Below are 24,378 nucleotides of genomic sequence, written 5' to 3' on the forward strand. Positions count from 1 at the left end.
CCAGCTAATCAGTGTTGGCACCTAAGATAAACGCTATTGATCACCTCTAGCACATATGAATGTTTCCTCCCCCAATATTGAAACTCTATTTTAAAGTATTTAACCTCAATTCTGCCTGATGTCTCACTACCGCCTTCAACAAATTTCTCATTTTGTGTTTTCAAGCACAAAAGAAGCACTTAAAATAACTTTGCTTATGGATGCACCAGTCTGTTGAGGGCTATGCTAACACCTTAAACTAGTCTGAGGCAAATATCTCTTTCTCATAATTTCAGATTCTGTTTGGCCACTGTAGAATTCACCTTTTCCTTTGAAATCATGCAGAACAAAAGCTTTGTAACTGAATTCGTTCTCTTGGGGCTTTCATGGAATCTAAATGTCCCAAAAACAGTATTTGTTGTATTTTTGTTTGTCTACTTTGCAACTCTTGGGGGCAATTTGCTAATTGTGGTGACCATCAGCAGCAGTCCAGCACTCCTGAGCTCCCCTATGTACTTTTTTCTGGCTTTCCTGTCCTTTCTGGATGCGTGCATCTCCTCTGTCATCGCCCCAAAGATGATTGTGGACTCCCTTTATGACAGGAAAACCATCTCCTTCGAGGGCTGCATGACACAGCTCTTCGCTGGGCACTTCTTTGCTGGAGTAGAGGTGATTGTCCTCACCGCCATGGCCTATGACCGCTATGTGGCCATTTGCAAGCCATTGCATGACGCCTCTGTAATGAACTGGAGGCTCTGTGGCATTCTGATGGGGGTAGCCTGGGCAGGGGGCTTCTTGCATTCTGTGATACAAATTCTCTTTACTTTCCAGCTGCCCTTCTGTGGCCCCAATGTCGTCGATCACTTCATGTGTGATTTGTACCCATTATTGGAGCTTGCCTGTACTGACACTCACATCCTTGGCCTTTTGGTGGTTGCCAATAGTGGTTTTATCTGCCTCATAAACTTCTTCTTGTTACTTATCTCTTATTGTGTCATTTTGCTCTAATAACTCATTTTTTTTTTTTTTTTTTTTTAAGAACTCATAGCTCTGAAGGACGGCTGAAAGCTCTCTCCACCTGTGGTTGTCACATTGCTGTTGTGGTTTTGTTCTTTGTCCTGTGCATATTTGTGTATGCACGACCTCCATCTGTTTTATTCTTTGACAAGATGGTGGCCCTATTTTACACTATCGTAACTCCACTGCTCAATCCTATGATTTATACTCTCAGGAATAAGGAAGTGAAAAATGCCATGAGAAAATTGTGGACTAAATTGGTGGTAGATTCTGAAGACAAATAACAAACTTAAATAAATAAATAAATAATATTTCAGAGGAAAGAAATCAAAAAGGGCTTAGACAAGAACTTTATAGTGGATGGACCATATAATACTGAAGGTTATATATAATATTAAAAAAAACACTAAAGTGGAGGCCAGGAGATACTATTTCCACCTCAGATCACTTTCATCTTGGAGTTGAATTTTATGCTTATTTAGAATATAACAGTGAAAAGAAATCAGGAAAAGTGGGGAGTCAGATTATCTATTACACTGGTTGCCATTCACATCATGGTTTGAATAACCTTCTTGTAAAGGACCCAAAAAATATCTTAGAGAAGAGAAGCTTTCTGAAACTCTTTTAACTGAATAAAAAAAAAAAAAAAAACTTAATTTGGAGACACTGAACCCAGTTAAGCGGTAACATAAATGGTAATTCTGTGAATGGGGAATTACGGCTGAAATTCAAGCAGCCACGATGGACCATGAGAATGTGTGTTAAGGTCGCTGGATATGCAAGACTGAGGAGCCTGTAATCCTGATGTTATATAGCTGTATGAACTATCCCCATGCTACTTGCCTCCACCTTCCTTTGTGTGAGAGGGAAATAAATTTCTGTCTTGTTTAAGTCACTGTAAAAAATAAAATAGGCTCAGAATCTACATTTTGTATTGTATGTATGAGCTGTTCTGACTATTCATGCTGTAATAGTACCTGCTAATTAGATCTCACAAATTTCTTATTTGTTCTGTGGGCTCCCCAAACTAATTCATATTAAATATCCTTTAATATATTAAACATATTATTTAACAGCGGAATGCTGACCTTTTTTTTTTTTTTTTTTTGACACTCTGACTTCTGAAACAAATCTTGGTCTTACTGTTTTGTTATAGAGACTTGCCATTACTAATATTAGCCTTTAAATTTTACGCTTACCTCTCTATATTAGGATATGAAAAATTCACTACTATTCACGATACTAAGGTTTAGCAAAGTAAGAGTAGAAGAATACTTTCTTTTGAAGAAAGGTCTCTGCCTAAAAAACTATCATAAATATCAAACCTAACGGAAAACATTACATGAAGTTACTTCCTATTTTATTGAGATAATTTAAACTACCAAAAGAGAGCTTCTAGGTTCCTATAACTGCATCTCTCGATCTGCCAGCCTCCATTCACTTATATGCTGCCTTCTTAACTGCTACTATAAATGAAGTATCTGTGACCTTTTTCAAAGGCAATCAAACACTCTTTACTTTTGCATGGGACCTTCTCTCCTCACTACTTACACAAGGACATTGGTCTAAGAATCTCTTCTGTCTTTTATTTTATCCCTGTTTCCTTCTCTACTGGATCATTTACATCAGCAAAGAAGCAATCCATTACCTCTTTCTTTGTTAAAAAATATCTTCCCTTGACTTCACTTCCTTCATCATCTAATATCCCATGACCAAGTTTCCCAAATAAATACCTCAGACCAGACTTCTTTCGTGAGGTTGAGACCTGAAAATCCAACTGGTTCATGGTATTTCCATCTAAAGGACAAATAGATTTCTTGAACTGAACTAATCCAAAACTGTATTCCTGGTTCTGCTCACATTCCAAACTGACTCTCTTACATCATCTTCCATCTTGAGTGATGGCACGTTTGTTCTATTTCTTTTTCTCATTACCCACGTCTACTCTATGAGGAAATCCTCTTGACTTTAACATTAACATATATACAAATTCAAGAGCTTCTTATCATTTTTAGAGCAGTCACCGAATTCTGAGCCACAGTCATTTTTCACCTGGATTATTGCAATTGCCTCTTACCTGTCTCCCTGCTTTTACTTTTGCATCCCTTGCTCCAAAAACCTATCCTGAGCAAGTCAGTTATGATTATCCTTTAAATCCATAAGTCAGATCATATCATGACTCTACTTCAGTGGCCTTCCATGTCACTCAAGGTAAATGCCAAAAGCTTACAACTGTTAAAGACCAGGCAGCAGTAATCTTGGTACCCTCACACCTCTCTGAACTCCTCTCTCATGGCTGACCCCTCGCTGACTCCTACAGTCCATATCCCACTTTCTCACCCTCTTATTGACCCGGTATGCTCTTGCCATAGAGCCTGTATGTACATTGGCTATTCCCTCTGTTTGGAACACATGTCCTTCCCTTGGTCTCTCTAAATGGCTTACATTCTCTCTTTAAATTCATAGATCTAAAAAACTGATACTTTAGAGCCCTACACTTAGACCTAAGCAGGCAGAACCCTATACTTGCTTCCACACTTTGGAGTGCCTTCTGAAAAATTTTCTAAGTTCTCCAGTGCCTAGGATTGGTAAGTTTGTAGTACCTTATGTGTAGGGCACCCCAGCTTGGAACTGACTGCATGGGCCCCTCCCTGTTTCTCCTTTTCAGGTTGTTCTCCATATTCTATCCTATCCAAACAGAAGCCTCAAGGAACTCTTATTTGGCCACAATAATGTTATCCCTGGTCCTGTGACTGGGACTCCAGTTTCTATTGGGTGGTATAGTAAGCAAATGGCCTCTGCAGGTTGTATATTTATTTATTTACCACAGGATTGCACTACATTGGGTTACCAGAGTGGTGCAGACATGTTGCATTTGGGTGACACAGCACAAGTTCAAGGCTCTGGGTTGAAAATAGTCCCTTGCTGATCCTTGGCCTTGGGCTGTGTGTGGGCCCTTATTAGCTCTCACCTGTCCATGCTCTGAGGGTATTGAGGGTGGAGGAAGATATCCTTTACCCTAAGTGTCCCTCTTGCTGCTATCTAGCAAGATCACCCAGTTCTCCACAGTCTCCATATTATGTGTTAGGCAGTTCTCTGGAGATTTCTCTCTTTGGATCACGAGGACTGTGATCCATGTCGGCCAATTCTTTTGGTCAGGGCAAATGTATGCAATTCTAATAAAAAGAAAGTAACCCTTGTTCTTTAATCCCATAGTTGATTGACATGAAATTGCTTCTGAGCCTTGACTTTTCTGATGAATCACTTCAATTTTGCATCATTTGTGAATAGCCATATAAATAAAAAAACCCAGTGCTGTCGAATTGATTCCAACTCATAAAGACCCTATAAATAGTAGAGTAAAATATTTAAAGAGTGTATGGAACAACAACCTGTTTGGTTTGGTCCTTTTCTGTGTTGGTCTGATGGGCCGACTCTTGGTTTTCCCTCAAACTTCAATCACAATGCTACATACCATCAGGATAAACAGATCTGTCATTCATTATTTTCAAATAAAATGACAAGAGGAAAATAGAATTGTTATTGAGTTGATTATGACTCATGGAGACCCCATGTGTGCCAGAGTAGAAGTGTAGTCCGTAGGTTTTTAAGGACAGATTTTTTGGAAATAGAGACCAAGCCTTTCTTGTAAGCTGCCTCGGGGTGGATTTGAACTTCCAACCCTTTGTAAGCAGCTGAGTGTACTAACCATTAGCACCACCCAGGGATAGAAATTAGGCTTTTAGTTTCAAAGTCATGAAATATAAAGTTCAGGTATTGAGAGAAAAAAATAACATTTGGATTAATATGTATTTTTTTACATATTTATGCATGAAATATGTCATTCTTTAATAAGCCCTCACTGCTACCCCTGCCCAAGAACAGCACTTGCTATATTCATGGTCTGATGCTGAGCCTTATCCCAGAACTCAGCTCTTGGGTTTAGTAAGAACGTAGGTGTTTCCATCCCAGCATACATGGTGTTCTATTCCTGAACATAAAAGGAAATGAAAGCATCTTCAAATAGAAACTCTGGAGCAGTTAAAAAAAAAAAAAAAAAATTCTCAGAGACATAAAAGTTTTGCAAACACTTAAGCAAATCAAGCCACATTAAACTGTGTCTTGGAGAATCATACTAATGGGAACTTTTGCAACACTGGGGCCAACTGAGAGGAAGTACTACAGGCTCATGTCCTTGGGGAAACCGCTTTAAATTTCAGTTGGAACCAAAGGAGGAAAATTCACTTATTTATTTTTGTTCTCTGAGGCCATATTGAAGGCAGCACTTGAGAAGCAGTGGAGAACATTCTCTACCTTGAGTGCCTGTGAGGCTCTTTCTCTCTCTCTTAGATGTAGATATAAGAGTTGGAAACAACCTTCACATTTTATCCAGCCACTGAATGGACTTTTGTCGATAAAGAATAGGAGATTACCAAAACCAGAGTTTTCCAGGAACTGACACATGGTAAGATTTATAATTCACATTTTTGCATTTTATAAAAGGGCTTCAAAAGTGTGGTGTAGTGCTTAAAAGTGTGAGGGTAGTGGTCAGACTACCAAGTTTAATTCGTGGAACTACCAATAATTAGTACAATTGGGGTAGTTACCTCACCTTTCTGGTTCTCAGACACCTAATCTTTAAAAGGGATAATGATATTGGCAAAGTTTTTGGAAATATATGAAGTAATGTATTATAGATGCTCCATAAATATCAGCTATTATAATATAAAACTTTCTCTGGGTTGGGAGTACCAGTACTTTTTATTTAAAGTCTAATGAAATTAGATCTATCTTCAGCTTGTCATCTTCAAGTTAAATCCAGACACCTTAGAGGGGACACAGTGCATATTTTGTCCTAGCTCTCTATGCAGCATTTTATATATTCTTTCTGAATATATTCTCAGTTATCATTTACCCCCGATGCTCTCCCCATCCTAGTGTTTTAGATTGAAAAGTGAAATTTTCTGAGACTATAAAGAATACTGATGTAGGAGCATGGTACCTCAATTGCTACTTTATCACTTACAGAATTCCTATATATAATTAAAAAAAAAAAAAAAAACAGTGCTGTCGAGCCGATTCCAACTCATAGTGACCCTATAAGACTGAGTAGAACTGCCCCATAGAGTTTCCAAGGAGCGCCTGGAGGATTTGAACTGCCGACCCTTTGGTTAGGAGCTGTAGCACTTAACCACTACGCCACCAGGGTTTCCATATATAATATATCCCTTAGTTTTTCCACATATATCACAGGGTAGGGAATTAAGAGTAAAAGTGATTCATTAAGTCAAAGGGCAGAGTCTTCTGACTTGAAATTTTCACTAAGTGTGTTTCATATCATAGATAACATGAGATTTCTCTCAGAATTGTTCAAGAATGCTTAAATGACTGAAGCTCTGAACTGCTGTAGTGCTAATTGGGGTGACCTTTGTCTGTCTCCTAAAATGAGCTAAGCTCCTAAGAGAGAACAAAGAAACCTCAGGAATCCATCAGGAAGGACATAGGTAGAAGCAGTGAGGTTATTATTATTTTTTTAATTCTAGAAATAGCAAGAGTATAAGGTGAGATGTTTAGAGAAACCAGCAGAACAGCACTGCAGAAGGGAAAAGCATCTGCAGTGTGAGGAGAAAAGATTTCCCAGGTTGTCAAGGAAGGGAATATGCTTAAGTAGACAGACAAGACATAAATATTGCTGAAATAAATGATAATAATAACCCTGGATCAGAAATACAGTGTACTAATGAACTTAACGAAGAATGGATTTTAAACCTGTTCTTTTAATTTGTAATAACCATATTTATTTAGAAATGCATATTCATATGCAGATATAACTGATATACAAATATATATACATAAAAGTGATTCTAAAATATACATTTATATCTTTATTGCTTGAAATAACAAAAACACTCCTTATGTTGACAACCTTATTTCTAATTCTGCTTTTATTTTTTAATGTTATACATACTTCAAAGTTGAAACAGAAGCTTCTATTGTTTTCAAATCATTGGCATTAGAATTAATTTTATTATTAAAACTAACAGGAAAAAATAGTGGGCAATGGGATTATTGGGGGGTGGGGAGGTAAACTTTCAAGGTCACTCTCCAAAAGGTGCCCTAGAATGCACAGTTCACAGCTGGCCTTGAGGGTACCGTAAGCAATGTCTGGTGTAGCGTATGGCTATCAAGAAAGGAAAGACCATGGAATCTTCTAGGAGAAATATGGACAAAACAAGCTGTGTCCTAAGGTGAAGACATGAATTTAAAATTGATACCACAGTGAGTATAGGGGCAGGGTAAGGCTGGAACTCATGGTATAGCTATTAATGGAATCTTTACAATAACTTTGTTTTTAAAGTAACAATCTAACCCATGTTATGTTATCATGAGAATTCCACATATACAAACAAATCATACTGAATAAATGATAAAATTGCCCCAATTCCAAACGACTTTTATGAACTATTTAGTTGATGGAAAATAGAGTGTTGTGGGTTTAACCTTGGTTAAAAATAAAAATTTAAAATATTCATTAAATTATCTAAAGATACATATTAAAAAGAAAAAAAAGCAATCTCTGCCATTTCCATATGTTCCCATCTAGATTTTAAAATTATAATATCTATACAAATGGGCAGCAGTATTTCAATTTTTCTTCTATTTTGGTCATTTAACATATTGTAAAGATGCTTCACCTTCTATGTCTTTATATCATTAATCAGCATTTTATTGACAGCATCATCCCTTATTAGTTTGAAGTAGTCTGAATTACATAAAAATCTTTCTATTATTAAAGAATTGTTTAGAGTTGAGGTAGCTAGTATAAATGATAGGAACATATTTATCAGTCTGGAAATATTTACTAATGTATTTTCCAAAAAGTTTACAAGAATAAAAAAAAAAAAATTTTTTTTTTATAGAAACAGTTTAATTGCAATTTTAGCAATGAGGATAATTAAAAAAAATTAAAAACACACATTTTATTCTTTTATAGCTAACTTTGTGTGTGTAGTCATTGTTTGAAAATAATACTGGCATCACTATTTCTCATTTTTAAAACTGTATACTTTGCCAATCATTTTGATAATAACTGTCCTATTGGACTCTTGTAAGTGAGGCAGCTTGAACAAGTGTTACTATCCCTACTTTATAGGTGAGAACACTGAGGCTGAGTGGTTTGTTCAAGGGCCTCTGGCTATTCGGTGAGGAAGCTGGGATAACGACCCTTTTGATAGCAGAAACAGAACAATCACCTTTTTTTTTTAATGAAGTTTTGATTTTATGTAATTTTAGATTTACAGAGAAGTTGCACAGATAGTACAGAGAGTTCTTGTATACTCCTCACCTAAACAACAACAAAAAAAAAAACCCTTTGCCATGGAGTCAATTCTGACTCATAGTGACCCTATAGAACAGAGTAGAACTGCCCCATAGGGTTTCCAAGGAGCACCTTTTGGTTAACAGCCATACGTCTTAACCACTACCCCACTAGGGTTTCCACTCCTCACCTAGCTCCACCTAATGCTAGTGTTTTATGTAACCCTGAGTACCTTTGTAAAAAACTATGAAACAAGCATTGGGATATTATTATTATTAATTAAACTTCAGATCCATGCAGGAAGTATCAAAAGAAGATGGAAGGAATACACAAAGTCACTGAACCAAAAATAATTGGTTGACATTCAACCATTTCAAGAGATAGCATATTATCTGGAACCAATGATACTGAAGGAAGAAGTCCAAACAGCACTGAAGACATTGATGAAAAACAAGGCTCCAGAAACTGATGGAATTCCAATTCAGATGTTTCAAAAATGGATGCAGCCCTTGAAGTGCTCATTTGTCTATGCCAAGAAATTTGGAAGATAGCTACCTGGCCAAATGACTGAGAGAGATCCATATTTATGCTTATTCCAATGAAAGGTGATCCTCCAAATGGAGAAATTATCTAGCAATATCATTAATATCACACAAAAGTAAAATTTTTCTGAAGATATTCAAAAGCAGTTGCAGCAGTATTTCAGCAGGGACTTGCCAAAAATTCAGGCCGGGTTCAGAAGAGGACATGGGACCAGGGATATCATTGCTGATGTTAGATGGATCCTGGCTGACTGCAGAGAATACCAGATAGCTTACCTGTGTTTTATTGACCATGCAAAGCGATTCAACTGCATGGATCATAACATATTATAGATAACATTGGGAAGAATGGGAATTCCAGAACGCCTAATTGTGGTCATGAAGAACCTGTACATAGCTCAAGAGGCAGTCTTTTGAGCAGAACAAGGAGATGCTGTAGTTTAAAGTCAGGAAAGGTATGCATCAGGGTCTTATCATTTCTCCAGACTTGTTCAATCTGTACGCTGAGCAAATAATCTGAGAAGCTGGAGTATCTGAAGAAGAATGGGGCGACAGAATTGGCGGAAGACTCATTAACAACCTGAGTTACGCAGATGCCACAGTGTTGCCTGCTGAAAGTGAAGAGGACTAGAAGCTCTTACTGATGAAAATCAAAGACGACAACCTTCAGTAAGGATTACACCTAAAAATAAAGGAAACAAAAATTCTCACAAATGGACCAATAAACAACATCATGATAAACAGAGAAAAAATTAAAGTTGTCAAGGATTTTATTTTACTTGGATCCACAATCAACACCCATGAAAGCTGCAGTCAAGAAATCAAAAGACACATTGCATTGGGCAAATCTGCTGCAAAAGACCTCTTTTAAAGGTTAACAGGCAAAAGTGTCACTTTAAGTACTAAGGTGCACCTGACCCAAGCCATAGTGTTTTCAATCACCTCATATGCATGCGAAAACTGGGCAGTGAAGAAGGAAGACTGAAGAAGAATTGACACCTTTAAATTGTGATGCTATTGAAGAGTATAGAATATACCATAGGCTGCCAAAAGAACAAACACATCTGTCTTGAAAAAGTGCAGCCGGAATGGTCCTTAGAAGGAAAATGGCAAGACATTGCCTCACATACATTGGACATGTTATCAGGGGGGATCAGTTCCTGGAGAAGGACATCAAGCTTGGTAGAGAGTCAGTGAAAAAGAGGAGGACCTTCAATGAGGTGGATTGACATGGTGGTTGCAACAATGGGCTCAATTATAAGAAGGATCATGAGGATGGTGCAGGACCAGGCAGTGTATGGTTCTGTTGTACATAGGGTCACTATGAGTCGGAACCTACTCAAGGGCACCTAACAACAACAACCAGCTCCAGATTTTATTCACAATTCACCAGTCCTTCACTGCTGACCTTATTCTGTCCTAGGACTCGATCTAGGACAATCATCTTTTAATTGACTTAAAAGTCATAAACCTTGTGATCATAAACCATAAGGACACTGATTCTCCATTGTCAACATTTGAATGCTAATTTTGGAAATTCTTTTCATCTGAAAACAGGGAGGGCTGATTTTTTGTATCTAATGAACATTTTAGTTCTAAAATTGTATTATACTTAGAACTCCCCATATAGGAGAAGTGGGACGATTAAAAATGACTTAATCATTAATATAGATTAGCATAGATTGATGTAGAATCAATTTGATTTTCTCTGTACAAAGAAGAAATGAAGTGGACTCATGTGGATTTGAGTGTTACGATTACAAAGGTCATTTAAAAGTAGTATGCCTTTAAAAACTTAGCATCCCTACACTGTGACCAAATAATTTATACACTTAAAGTAATAAAAAGATGTGTCAAAGAGCTTATCAGTAAAAGCACTTATGAGCCATGTTCATGGTAAAGTGGGAATTAAGTATAAATAAAAATGTTGACAATTCTTCTCTGTCAGTTGTCTAGGGGCTTGATCTCCTATTGAATGCTTTTATGTGTACAGTATTATCTGATTCTATCAAGAGGCATTCTTATTACACTCATTTTCCAGAAGTGGAAACCAAAGATTTTAAGTAACTTATTCCATGACGCATAACTAAATCGAAGAGCTTAGATTTGAACCCAGGCGAGTACGAGTATGGAATTGATGGTCTTACTCATTTAATTTCATTGTTTCTCCTGCTTTGGTCCTAGGCTAAACTGACCACTGTTGAATCATATACTGATAGTCTTTATTTTTTAATAAATGGTTGTTGACAGATGCAAGATCTTCTTGGGTTTGTTTTATACTCTTGTTTTCTGGGTGACAGCATGTCGCTAGATATGGAGTTAACAGTGGTGGCACAATTTAGGATTCCCTAAAAAAAAACAAATTCCGACTCACGGTGACCCTCTAGGACAGAGCAGAACTGGCCCATAGGGTTTCCAAGGAGCAGCTGGTGGATTCAAACTACTAACTTTTTGGTTAGCAGCTAAGATCTTAACCCTGCCCTTTTGGGGTTCCCTAGTATTGCCTAGACTCTGAGAAATTAAGGAAATGGCTTTTTTAAAGCAAATTAACAGAAGACATTAGTTTTATTTGCTAATTCTAAGTGGCATTCAACAAAATCAGTTTACCGATAATTCTCACAATTTTTTAATTCATTCCTTCAGCAAACATAATTCTATAAACTATTTAAGTGATACATTTGTGTTATATGTACAGGTGAAGATACACTCATCCTTCAAAGCCGTGTCTTCTTATGGAAAATGAAGTCCAACGTTGAAATAATTATCTAGTTGACTCATGGAAATGCTTTCAATGGGTAAAGCAGCTGACTTATTAAGTGGGATAATAATAACCACAATTTGCAACAGTTCCTTATCATAAGCAACATTTTCACATTTCATAATTGGCCCTCATCATAATCCTATGAGGTGATCAGGTAAAGTATGTACGAACTATTTTACAATAAAGTTATATAATTTTGAAGCAGATATACCTTGAGGGATTGCACTTAAATATACTGAGCCACATTGTATAAGTAATTGGTTAAGAGACTGGCTTTATTCAACATCTTGTTTTTATTTCTTACCTATATGGTTGTTGTCAAATTGTATATAACGTGTACGTATATAGTGGGGCCATTACCTTCTGATTATACATCATTTGCAGTTAGTTTCCCTGACATGTCTCATTTATACTTGAACAAGAGAATCAGAAGCTTTTAACTTTGAGAGGTATGTGGAGTCTGTAGAAAGGCCATCCCTGCTCTGAGGTTCTCCTTAGAAAAGATATATTCTCACCCTTTTCCTTATTGATAAGGTCGAATGGACCTAGGCTCTGGAACCAGAAAATCCCAGATCCACTTTTTGAAAATTTTTTGACCTCAACCTGTTAAAGCATATATTTGTTACCAGTACCATAGGGATAATAAGTCCTAACATGGACTGTATCCTAGACACAAGGCACTGAGCAATTGCTTTCCTTGCATTATTTCACTTAGTCATCAGCATAGCATGCTGAAGTAGGTAGTGTTATTTTTACCAGCTTCCTTTTTCATTTTAAAATGATGAATTAAAAAAAGCAACCAAAAAAAATTAATATACATATTACTGGCTAAGCATGTCTAGGCAATGTCATAGGCCTTTTTTTTTTTTTTAATAAGGAATGAATTAATTCATCTTAAGGGCCCAATTCAGGTCACACTTTTAAAGAAATATCTGTGGGAGTAGGCATGATTTTCACGTGCCTGTTAAACTGCATGTTATCTTGTCTTCTATTTGTAGATAAGGCAGTTTCCTGGGGAGAGGTGTATTTCCCACGCAAGTCATCCTGGTTCCCATACCATGTCAATGGCAGACATAACTAATACATTACAGTCCCCCTTTCTTCAGAGCTTGGATGTGTTTCAGAATTCTCAATAACTCACTCTAGGTAGCCACTACTAACTAATCAGATTTGGCACTTGAGATAAAAACTATTTGTCACTCCTACCACATATGAACGTTTCCGTTCCTCGTATTGAAACTCTGGCTATTTTAAAGTATTTAACCTTGATTCTTCCTGGTGTCTCACTACCACCTTTAACATATTTCTCATTTTGTATTCTCAACAGAAACAAGCACTTAAAATAACTTTGCTTATGGATGCACCAATGCATTGATGACTAGGTAATCCCATAAACTAGTCTGTGGCAAATATCTCTTTCTCATAATTTCGGATTCTACATGGTCACTGTGGAAGCTTTCACCTTTTCCTCTGAAATCATGACAAATCAAAGCTGTGTGACAGAGTTTGTTCTACTGGGGCTTTCACAAAACCCAAATAGTCAAAACATAATATTTGTTGTATTTTTGCTTACATACATTGCAACTGTTGGGGGCAATTTGCTAATTGTAGTGACCATCATCAGCAGCTTGGCACTCCTGGGCTCCCCCATGTACTTCTTTCTGGCTTTCTTGTCCTTCCTGGATGCGTGCTTTTCCTCTGTCATTGCTCCAAAGATGATCGTGGACTCCCTCTATGAGAGGAAAACCATCTCCTTCGAGGGCTGCATGACACAGCTCTTTGCTGAGCACTTCTTTGCTGGAGTAGAGGTGATTGTCCTCACCGCCATGGCCTATGATCGTTATGTGGCCATTTGCAAGCCATTGCACTACCCCTTTATCATGAACTGGAGGCTCTGTGGCATTCTGATGGGGTTAGCCTGGACAGGGGGCTTCTTGCATTCTGTAATACAAATTCTCTGTATATTTCAGCTGCCCTTTTGTGGCCCCAATGTCATTGATCACTTCATGTGTGATTTATACCCATTATTGGCTCTTGCCTGCACTGACACTCATATCCTTGGCTTTTTTGTTGTTGCAAATAGTGGGTTAATCTGCATCATAAACTTCTCATTGTTGCTTATCTCCTATTGTGTCATCTTGGTCTCTCTGAGAACTCATAGCACTGAAGGTCGAAGGAAAGCTCTCTCAACCTGTGGGTCTCACATTGCTGTTGTGGTTTTGTTCTTTGTCCTGTGCATATTTATGTATGCACGACCTCCATCTACTTTCTCCTTCGAAAAGATTGTGGCCATATTTTCTACCCTCCTAACTCCCTTGTTCAATCCTATGATTTACACGTTCAGGAATAAGGAAGTAAAAAATGCCATGAGGAAGTTGTGGACTAGACTGGTGGTGGTTTCTGATGAAAAATAAAACATGAAACTTATAAAAAATCAAACTTCCAGAAAAAGGAAATTGAAATGGGCCTAGAGAAAAACTTTCTAGGGGATGCACCTTGTAAGACAGAAGGTAATATAATGCAATAGAAAAACACTAACGCGAAGGTCAGGAAATGTTTTTTCTACCTTCAGATCACTCATCATTTCGGAGTTGGTAGCTCAACGTCCCCATATGTAAAAAGACTTGAATTTTATGCTTATTTAAAATATAATAACAAAAAGAAATCAGGAAAAGAGAGGAATCAGATTATTTATTAAACTGCTTACCATTCACACCATGCTCCGAAAAACATTCACGGAAGGAGGACAATAATATCTTAGAGATTAGAACAGGAGCTTCCTGAAACTCTTTCAATTGAAAAAAAGTTTTATTTTTAGGATACTGGTCAGAGTTAAGGATCCCTGGTGACCAAGTGGTTAAGTGTTCGGCTATTAAACAAAAGTGGGTTGGTTTGAACCAACCAGCTGCTCCAGGGGAGTAAGATGCAGCAGTCTGTTTCCATGAAGATCACAACCCTGGAAACACTATGAGGAAGTTCTGCTTTGTCGTATAGGTTTGTGATGAGTCGAAATGGATTAGATGGCGATGGGAGGTGATCCCAGTCAATCTGATGGAAAAGCATTCAGGACTCAGGAAGGGCAGAGACAAGGGCATTCTCAGAAACTCAACTGTAGATGTTCCTGGAACAAATGACTTCATCATTTAACATGGGTCCATTAGCATCTGCAACAGGATTGGTGGAAAACTCATTAACAACCTGCAGTATGCAGATGACACAACCTTGCTTGGTCAAAGTGAGGAGGACTGGAAGCACTTACTGATGAAGATCAAAGACCACAATCTTCAGTATGGATTACACTTCAACATAAAGAAAACAAAAATCTTCATAGTTGGACCAATAAGCAACATCATGATAAATGGAGAAAAGATTGAAGTTGTCAAGGATTTCATTTTACTTGGATCCACAATCAACACCCATGGAAGCAGCAGTCAATATATTAGAAGATGCACTGCATTGGGCAAATCTACTGCAAAAGACTTCCTTAAAGTGTTCAAAAGTAAAGATATCACTTTGAAGACTAAGGTGTGCCTGACTTAAGTCATGGTGTTTTCAATTGCCTCATATGCATGCAAAAGATAGACAATGAATAAGGAAGACCAAAGAAGAATTGATGTCTTTGAATTGTGGTGTTGGTGAAGAATATCGAATATACCAAAGACTGCCAAAAGAACAAACAAATCTGTCTTAGAAGAAGTACAACCAGAATGCTCCTTAGAAGCAAGGATTGTGAGACTGTGTCTCACATACTTTGGACTTGTTATCAGGAGGGACCAGTTCCTGGAGAAGGATATCATGCTTGGTAAAGTAGACGGTCATCAAAAAAGAGGAAATCCGTCAACAAGATGGATTTGACACAGTGCCTTGAACAATGAGCTCAAGTATAATAAGGATTGGGAGAATGGCACAGGACAGGGCAGTGTTTCCTTCTGTTGTCCATGGGGTTGCTATGAGTTGGAACTGGCTCGACGGCACCTAACAACAACAACAACAACGGATCTGAATCACTTGTTAAAATTCTTGAGAGATAACACCTGATTGACCGTTTTCTGCCAATGGATGAGGTCCTTTTGGGTCAGTTGACCACCCCACATGAATCATCTGAGGGAGAGAAGTAGATTTCATAAGGAAACCATTGATGAGTAGCTTTCATTTGAGCTCAAAGAGGACTCTTGATAAATCATTTTCCTAGCAAAAACAATACCAAAGTTACAGTTGTTGTGAGCTGACTACAGGGTAAACAGAGGCCAGAGGTATCTGAGAGTAAAATTTAGACTTCAAAAGGGGATTGCATTCAATTTAGTCATTGATTTGAATTTTGTTGGCTTAGTTTATCCAATTGAAAATAATTCTGTTTGAGCATTAGTCAGTAAAGAGATAATTCAAATCAAACACATCTGAACCCTGCCTATATATTTTTTAAAATAGCAATACCCAACCTGGTTTTATAGCTTCTCCTATCTACTCTTCATATTTCCATAACAATTTCTACCCTATAACCTACTATATAGTTTATTTCCTTATTGTGTCTTATCTGCCTCCTCTCATAGAATAAACTGTGAGGCAGGGGATTTTTTCCTATGTGATTCACTGATGTATTATCAGTATCTAGAACCGGCTGTTGCAGGAGCTCAGTAAGTGCTGAGTAAATGAAAATAAGTGAGCTATCTTCCCTTTTTGAAATTTAAATGTGTTTACAATATTAATCTACTAAAATGTTGAGTTTGGCGAGTGAATGCAGCTGTCGCTGGGGTTCGTCCCTTGATCTTGAAAATAACCATAGATAACACTTTAACATAACACAGTGAAGAATATTAGAAATAAATTATCTACTCTAGTTATTTTCCCAAATCTATATAAAAAATTAAAACAGAAAATAAAGGTATTGCTCTCTACCTACTTTTTCTCATTCTCCTTTCCCTCTCCTATCATCTGCAAAAATAAGTGTTATTAATGATTTGAATTTTATTCTGAAAGCATTTTGGATCCCAATAAAATAATCTCTTACTTCAATTTTTCATTTTATTAATTTGGTTTGAATCTTGCCATAGTTTCTGAATTATTCACTAGAAATGTCACCTCGATAAGATGCAAATGAATAGGGTTTAAAATAAGGTTAAGTGAACAGGGTTTAAAGTAGGACACTAATTCATCCAAAAACTATATGCGAGAAACAAGTGGATCTAAACCCAAAATATCTCAGTTGTCATGTGTTCTCAGTTCCCATAACTGAATGTTCCATGATCAACTGCATTCAATAATACCCTGACATTTAACCTGCAGTCCAGTTGAGTAATCCAGTCATTCAGTCTACAATGAATATTTAATGAGCACTCCTGATCTGTTCACCTCAAATCTTGAAAGAACCTCAAGGGAACTTTTACTTAACTTCTTGCCTTTGGGCAGTTCAATGGCCTCCTTTGAAACTTTTTTTTTTTTTAGTTGCCTTTGAGTTGATTCTGACTCATGGTGACCCCATGTATGCAGAGTAGAATAGCACTCCATAGGATTTTGAAGGCTGGTGCCTTTTGGAAGCATTTTGACAGGCCTTTCTTCCCAGGCTTCTGGGTGAGTTCAAACCACCAACCTCTCAATTAGTAGGGAAGCACTTAACCATTTATGCCACCCATGGACTCCACTTTTGGCTGTTGTTATTTCCAGGCTAAGAACGTTTATGGCATTACTGTACATACCTTATCAAAAGAAAAGAGCTTTAGACTTGTAATTAAAGATTTTATCCTAGGCTCAATTCTGTGACCTTAGGTGAGTTATTTCCCTTCTCTAGGCCTGAAGTCTGCATGTTTATTGTTGTTAGGTGCCATTGAGTCAGTTTGGACTCATGGCAACCCTATGTCTAACACAACGAAACACTGCCAGGTCCTGTGCCACCCTTAACAATCATTGTTATACTTGAGCCCATTGTTGCAGCCACTGTGTCAATCCATCTTGTTGATGGTCTTCCTCTCTTTCATTGACCCTCTACTTTACCAAGCATGATATCCTTCTCCAGGGACTGGTCCCTCTTGATAACATGTCTAAAGTATGTGAGACGTAGTCTAGTCATCCTTTCACTTCACTCTTTCACCATTTATCATGATATTCTTATTTGTCCAGTGGCGAGGGTTTTTGTTTTCTTTATGTTGATGTGTAATCCATTCTGAAGGTTGTTGTCTTTGATCTTCATCAATAAGTGCTTCCAGTCCTCTTCACTTGGAGCAGCTATGTTGTGTCATCTGCATATTGCAGCTTGCTAATGAGTCTCCCTACAATCCTGATGCCACCTTCTTCATATAGTTTACAAGTTTAGGAAGGATTAATAAAAACACATATGTATTTCTTTGCACAGGGGTGCTTTCTTTCCATGTATTATATCTTTTAGTTTTTACAGAAGCTTTTTAGAGTTAGGTCTTCTCGTTCCCATTCAATTGATGGAAAACCTGAGGCTTATATGCTTTCAATGACTCACCAAAAAGCTTCCTCAAGAGTATACTCTTCTGTTTATAACAAAAAATTCCAGATGTTGGTCATGAATTTCTCCAAGAAGTTTGGGTCTGCTTTTTGCCACTAGGCCCTTTGGCAAAAATGCAAATCATGCCTCCTTTTCTGCCTCCCATCTCTCTGTCTCAGCCTCTCCTTGGACCTCTCATTTCATCCTCATTCGGGATACCTGGCAGGCAGTGATACACCTAGCAGAACATTCTGACATCAGAATTCTGGGTAGAAGCATGGTCTCCCAAATAAGAAAGCAATATTGCAATGTAATCTGTCCCACCTTTAATTACGTGCAACTACATTAAAAAAACAGAAGTCCAGGTTTCTTTCCTATGAGTGGAAAATCATATCTTTAAAAAGAAAGAGAAAACACATAAGACAAGTATTTAGTATTTCCTTTCTCTTTTCCTTCTGTCTCCCTTCTTTATGAACTATCTTAAAACATAGATGGGGTTAGAAACAGGAGAATGTAATATTAATATTGTTAAAAGTAATAAGTAATAATTATTACCAGATATCTCTTACAAAAGAGGAAACTGAAATTAATGGGTTAAGAAACTTGTTTAAGTTCACATAGCACATAAGTGGTGAAGCCTGAATTCATGTCTACCACACATATTTCACTCATCTGAGCCTTTAACTGGCATCAAGACTTTAATCCTTCTAGAAGAGATGGGTTTAAGCAATCCTGTGCAGAAGGGATTGAGGTTTCCTCAAATGCATTCAAAGTGAGAATGGAGTTTAACTAATTGGCCCCAAGGTTTGCTTTTGCTCTTGAACTGTCTGACCTGGGTAGCACATTGGAGCATCCTTAGGGACTTGGCTGGGAGTAATGGTTTTTTTGGAGCTCCTGAGGCTAAAAGCCTGCCATAGGCTTTTGTAGATTTTGTGTGAATTACAATAAATATTCAACACAGTAAAAAGAGAAACCTTAACTCAAAAGTACCTGTGGGAAGGGGACTGACCTCAGAGTTATTTCTCCCTCTGTGTACTGAAATAGCTTATTCCAAAAAGACCTTTTCAAGAACAAGATTGATGAACATTTGATATTTTATTTTTTTAAACCACACTGCCCAGTGTCATCGACCCACTTGTTTTTTTCTAAGCTACTGCTTCTGGGGAGCAACAAGGTAAAGTCTGCATTTGCAGGGTTCCTTCTCTCCATAAACTCCCCACTCTCCATAACCTCCTGTGATAGAAAGCATTGAGAAATGTCAATGAAGTACTGTTTCCATGTTTCAACTGGGATTCACATGCTTCATCTTCTAAGCAAATTAATGCTGAAGATATGAAAAATATACTTAATTGGAAATCATATATCTGCTCATAAGAAAAGAGGTAAGTTTTTCAAGTCTGTTAAAAAATATTTGCTTCACAATACCTCCCTATAAGTGATCTTGTGGAATCTATGCTCTGATGGAATCTATACTCGGTCTTTACCCCACAATGAAAGGTGAAGGTGGACAAAGATTCCTAAATCTTTTTCGGCCTCAGAGCAAGTACACTATCTATCAAAGTCCTTCTTACTTACACAAGAGGAAATAAACTACACTATGGCATTGAAGCCAGCCTGAGCAGAAATTTCTAATCTTCGGGATCCTCTTTTAAAGATTTGAAGTTCAATGGTGATGTTTATGAGACAGGATTTTCAAGACCTATGGCAACCCTTGATCATGACCTACAACGGCATCTGCTCTCAGGTTGAGGTCCAACTGGTAGTGTAGTTGGTCAGGGAGAAAAGGTTGAACTCTGTGATGAAATCATGGGTCACACAACCCTCAATAACATTCTTTGTTTGTCTCCTCCCATTTGTCTTTCTGCATCCCATACTCTTGCTCTTCTTCCTTCCCTGGAATTCACTGACTGTCACTGTCCTCTCTCCTACTTTAACTTCGGCAAGTCTCTGTCCCTTCCCTCCCTTCACTATTATTTGTTATGCACCTAGTTTGGTATTTGTCCCACCATGAAGTTTACAGTGGTTGGTTTTGGAGACAGGAAAGAAACTTAAGGTGTCATTTGACACCATTCTGTGCTGGTTTGGGACTTTTCTTTTCTAGGATGCAGTCTACACGGATGGTTGAGATTTGATGATTTATATGATTGTTGTTAGACACTAGAGAGAGAGGCTATCTAGTAGCATCCAAACCTTTTTATAACCTGGTTGTATTTGGCAAAACTCTATTACAGATGAATCTTTGTACATAAGGAAAACAAGATAAATGGCTAACTTACCTCATGAAAAAGCACGCAGGTCAAATAATGAAAGTGAAAACCTATTTAAGGTCATGCAAAAATAATATATAATCTAATATTACCTCATTCAATTTAATACATACCTAATAAAGTGCATACTAATATAAGAGTATAGGGGATAGAGGTAGATGCCTATTTGTCTGGGAAGAAAAGGGAAGACTTTTGGGGCCAGAGATAGAGATTTGGGAAGAGCTATAATTTGAACTATTAACATTTCAACAGGTAAAGTAAAAATTAAAGATACTAAAGAACAGCTAATAGCAAGTTCTCCTACTGTGGTGTCCTACAATATCAGGGAGGTAGGACTGTTCAGGAGCATTAGGAAATGATGGCTGAGCTCAGTGATAGAACTCTAAGGTACTGCTGACCTTAGCTAATGCATACATCTTTGTGAAGTGCTGCTGGCCTATCTTCAGGTTTCAAATCTTCTTTGCTCATTTAAAGCAAAATCAAATAGAATTGCATCACCTGGCTTTCACTGCTGTCCATCATCAGCCCCCAAACTTACCTGTTACAACTTCTTGTTTTAATAAGAGTATAGTTTTTTACAATGCTTACCTGAACCAGTTCATGCTTCTCCCCCTCCTTTTACTCACTCGCTAACCTAACTGCTCCTCTCCTCACAGCAAATGACATGCTTTTGTCTTTAGTCCCTGTCGGGAACTTAGTGTTTCAAAATAAAGTAATAATTAATTCACTTGCTTTTTATATTTGTCAGAGATAACTGAAACTGCTGGTGAAAGCTTTTTGTTTTGATAACTGGTATTATCACACTGAGTTAATATTTGAGCTCGATCACAGAATAAATAAATAAATAGGTAAATAAATAAATAATAAAACAAAGTTTTATTTCTTTTTGTACAGCTTTATAAGAGGAACAATTTGACTTACTAATTTGAAACATTGATTCTACTTGGTAAAATTCAGTATAAGCTTTTCAATACTTTAGTTCCAGAAAATTTAGTGAGAAACTTCAGTGTCATACATTGAAATCAGTAATTCCATTTATTTCTCATTTTTGAACCTTCACTAACCCTCAATTTGTTCTCTAGGGTTCTGTCTACTTTTGGAACGACAATTCATTAGGTATTATCATATATAGTCAAGTGTAACTTTTTGCAGATAATTATCTTATTCAGAATTATGTTATCCTTCCAATGTGATCGTAAAGAGCTTGAAGACACATATCTATGTGCTGCTATAGCTACCAGAGACCTGATTAGGTTCTTAGTACATATGATGGCTACGTTGAAGGTGTTATTGATTCATTGATGAATAGATGATTAATCAGAAAAAGTAAAGGTAACTAAAAATTCATTCTAAATAAATTCTAGATCCTTTGAAATAAATATTAAAAATTATAGAAATAATATAAGACAGGATAAAGACACAACTCTCCAAATTGATGACTGATGGACATAAATATGAAAAAAGGGAAAGAGCTCAAATTTAAAGATACTTTAAAAACTAATGGAAAAAGATATGTAAATTGGAAAGATAAAATATAAGTAAAACATGTACAAAAATTATACTATCACCAGTAATCAAGGAAATGTATATCATAGATTTACTTTTACTCATCAAGCAAATACAATAAGGATCCAAGTTTGATATTCATTAGAAATCTGTTTCATATTCCTGTAATTTTAGACACAAGTGGAAAAAACAATCCAATTTTTATATCAAAAAGGATATATAAACAAAACACGTATATGCATAACTCTGAAAAGTTGGAAAAATATGTAAGGAGCTATTAGTTACCTCTGTAACATGGGATTGGGAATTTATGAATTTTAGAAGGATAATTTTTTTAATCCTGTAATTTATTGTAAAGGTTGGATATTTTATTACATAAATATATTCACTCTATGATTAAAATATTTCTAATAAACATTGATAAAAAAAATTGGAAGGCTATTTGACAGTAGTTACCAATAAGTATGAAGATAATCACAGCTTTTGCCTCAATAATCTTGAAATTTACTTTCTGAAAGGACTAATAATAAAGAAAAGAGTATACCATGGGAAGAGGTTAATTCAAAAATCTTTTATGAGAGTGAACACTTGAAAACAAATTAAATGATTAAAAAAGTTTTGAAAATATATTATGAATTTTCTGTATGTTAATTTACAACTCCTAAAGTAAATGAATACATTATTGATAATCTTTATATTGGAAAAAGGTTTTAACAATTCCAAAAGATAACCAGAATATTTAAAATATCAGAGAATGTTTATGTTTACAATTCTATAGATATGTATATATATATATATGCAAAAAATAGAGTACAACATAGTGGAAGATATCTGCATGGTGAAATGATGAAATATATTTTTTAAATTATGTTTTAAGAGAAACAAAAATTGGCAGAAAACAAAAGTTTTGTAAGATAGTGGTAGAATCACACTGAGTGAAGACATCATTTAGCTTTTAGAAATACAAGAAGTGGTATATCCAGTTGCATCCATAGGATGTGAAATTCAATACTATGTATCTAATAGGAGTCATGGATGATTTCACATATACAGTAATTCTGCTCGATACTACCAGCCTCGATGATTTATTCAAACATCCCCTGTGTCCTGACTGACAATGAAGGCAAAATCAAGAGTTGAAGTTGGAGATATCATTTCTTCTTAACCCTTTCATTATCAAATTTTTATTAAAAAAAAATGTTTTTTGATGGCATGTGTTTTCAGTATTGGAAAGCATGCTTACTAATTGAGTGTGTTTAACTTTATGGTTGGTAATATGGATTTTAAGAAATATGATATGACAATGCAGTCCACCAATCAGGTCAGTGGCATTTTGGTGCCACCAGTCTGTGACATGACAGTATGCCACTGAAAACTAGGCAGATAATTTATGATTGACATCTTTCTATTAGGTTACATGGAAAGCCTTTGGTTTTCCAAATATGACACAGAAAAACCAAAACTAACCTAGCAGTGCTCCCTGTCACACAGGAAAACCATAATGGTGTTTGCAAGCCTTATGTCACAGAAATAAAGGAAAAAACGGCAAACCTTTGCAAATGTAACAGATTCGGGAAGCATCATCTAATAGAAGGCTCAACCTATACAAAGATGAGGCTCCACTGCAGTCAGCTGAGCTGTATGCATTTCAAAAGGGACCCACCTTGACACTAAGTGCAATAGAACCAGAATAAGACCTTAAAACTGAGGTCCAGAGGCATAAAAAGTGGCTAACATACCATTTAGGCCAATGTAAATGGAAAAGTATAACCCAACTCAGATACTGAAGAAGTCAGGAATAACTAGTTTAAACTTGTGTCCAAATTAAGGAATATTTTTTTTCTCAATAGGAAATCTCCAAATTTAATGTTTGAATTATATAGGAATAATGTTTTTCAAATATTGGGTTATACACATATATTCCATATATGCTTTCATACCAAAAAAACTGTTGCCATCAAATCGATTCCTACCCGTAGCGACCCTACAGGACTGAGTAGAACTGCTCCATAGGGTTTCCAAGGCTGTTATCTTCAGGAAAGTGGGCTGCCACATCTCTCACTCACAGGAGGGCTGGTGGGTTCCAGCCGCCAACTTTTCAGTTAGCAACCTAGCATTTAACCACTGCACTACAAGGGCTTTTTAACCAAAAAGAAAAAAAAAAAGAAACATTATCAAGTCAATTCTGACTCCTAGTGAACCTGTAGGACAGAGCAGAATCATTCCATAGGATTTCCAAGGAGCAGCTGATGGATTTGAACTGCCGATTTTTTGGTTAGCAGCTGAGCTCTTAACCACACCAGCGGGGCTCCAAAGGATTCTTACATACACTGACCAAGATTCTACTACAATCTAAGTTTTATATGAAGAAAAAGTTTCAGGGTATCAAAGTGACTTGTTCAAAGTCATAAAGCAAAATAAGCAGTTCTCAGAATTTGTCAGAGAGCAAAATTGCCTGTGGGTTTTTATTTTCTCGCCCCAAAATGTCTTAGACCCACAAGGAAAACATTTAGTCAATGCCTGTGGTTAAAGCATGGACA

At 36.8% G+C, this 24,378-nt stretch overlaps 2 protein-coding genes across 2 annotated transcripts; both read left to right on the forward strand.

Moving 5' to 3' along the window:
• Positions 1–233: 233 nt before the first annotated feature.
• LOC100667314 (olfactory receptor 4C15-like) lies at positions 234–1,280 on the forward strand. Its single transcript, XM_064289166.1, has 2 exons — positions 234–980; positions 1,019–1,280. Exons 1-2 carry the CDS (start codon positions 319–321, stop codon positions 1,278–1,280), a joined length of 924 nt encoding a protein of 307 aa, XP_064145236.1. The 5' UTR covers positions 234–318.
• An 11,815-nt stretch (positions 1,281–13,095) lies between these two features.
• On the forward strand, positions 13,096–16,082 carry LOC135231685 (olfactory receptor 4C15-like). The gene has a single exon (XM_064288114.1). It carries the CDS (start codon positions 13,096–13,098, stop codon positions 14,029–14,031), a length of 936 nt encoding a protein of 311 aa, XP_064144184.1. The 3' UTR covers positions 14,032–16,082.
• Positions 16,083–24,378: the final 8,296 nt, after the last annotated feature.

The sequence above is a fragment of the Loxodonta africana genome, chromosome 7 (assembly GCF_030014295.1).
Source record: "Loxodonta africana isolate mLoxAfr1 chromosome 7, mLoxAfr1.hap2, whole genome shotgun sequence".
Classification (NCBI taxonomy): Eukaryota; Metazoa; Chordata; class Mammalia; order Proboscidea; family Elephantidae; genus Loxodonta; species Loxodonta africana.

Bases quoted from the DNA above. Each gene is read 5' to 3' on its own strand.
- LOC100667314 (XM_064289166.1), top strand. From the start codon at position 319: ATGCAGAACAAAAGCTTTGTAACTGAATTCGTTCTCTTGGGGCTTTCA. The intron at 981-1,018 runs GCTCTAATAACT...TTTTTTTTTAAG, and splicing joins ATCTCTTATTGTGTCATTTT to AACTCATAGCTCTGAAGGAC.
- LOC135231685 (XM_064288114.1), top strand. From the start codon at position 13,096: ATGACAAATCAAAGCTGTGTGACAGAGTTTGTTCTACTGGGGCTTTCA.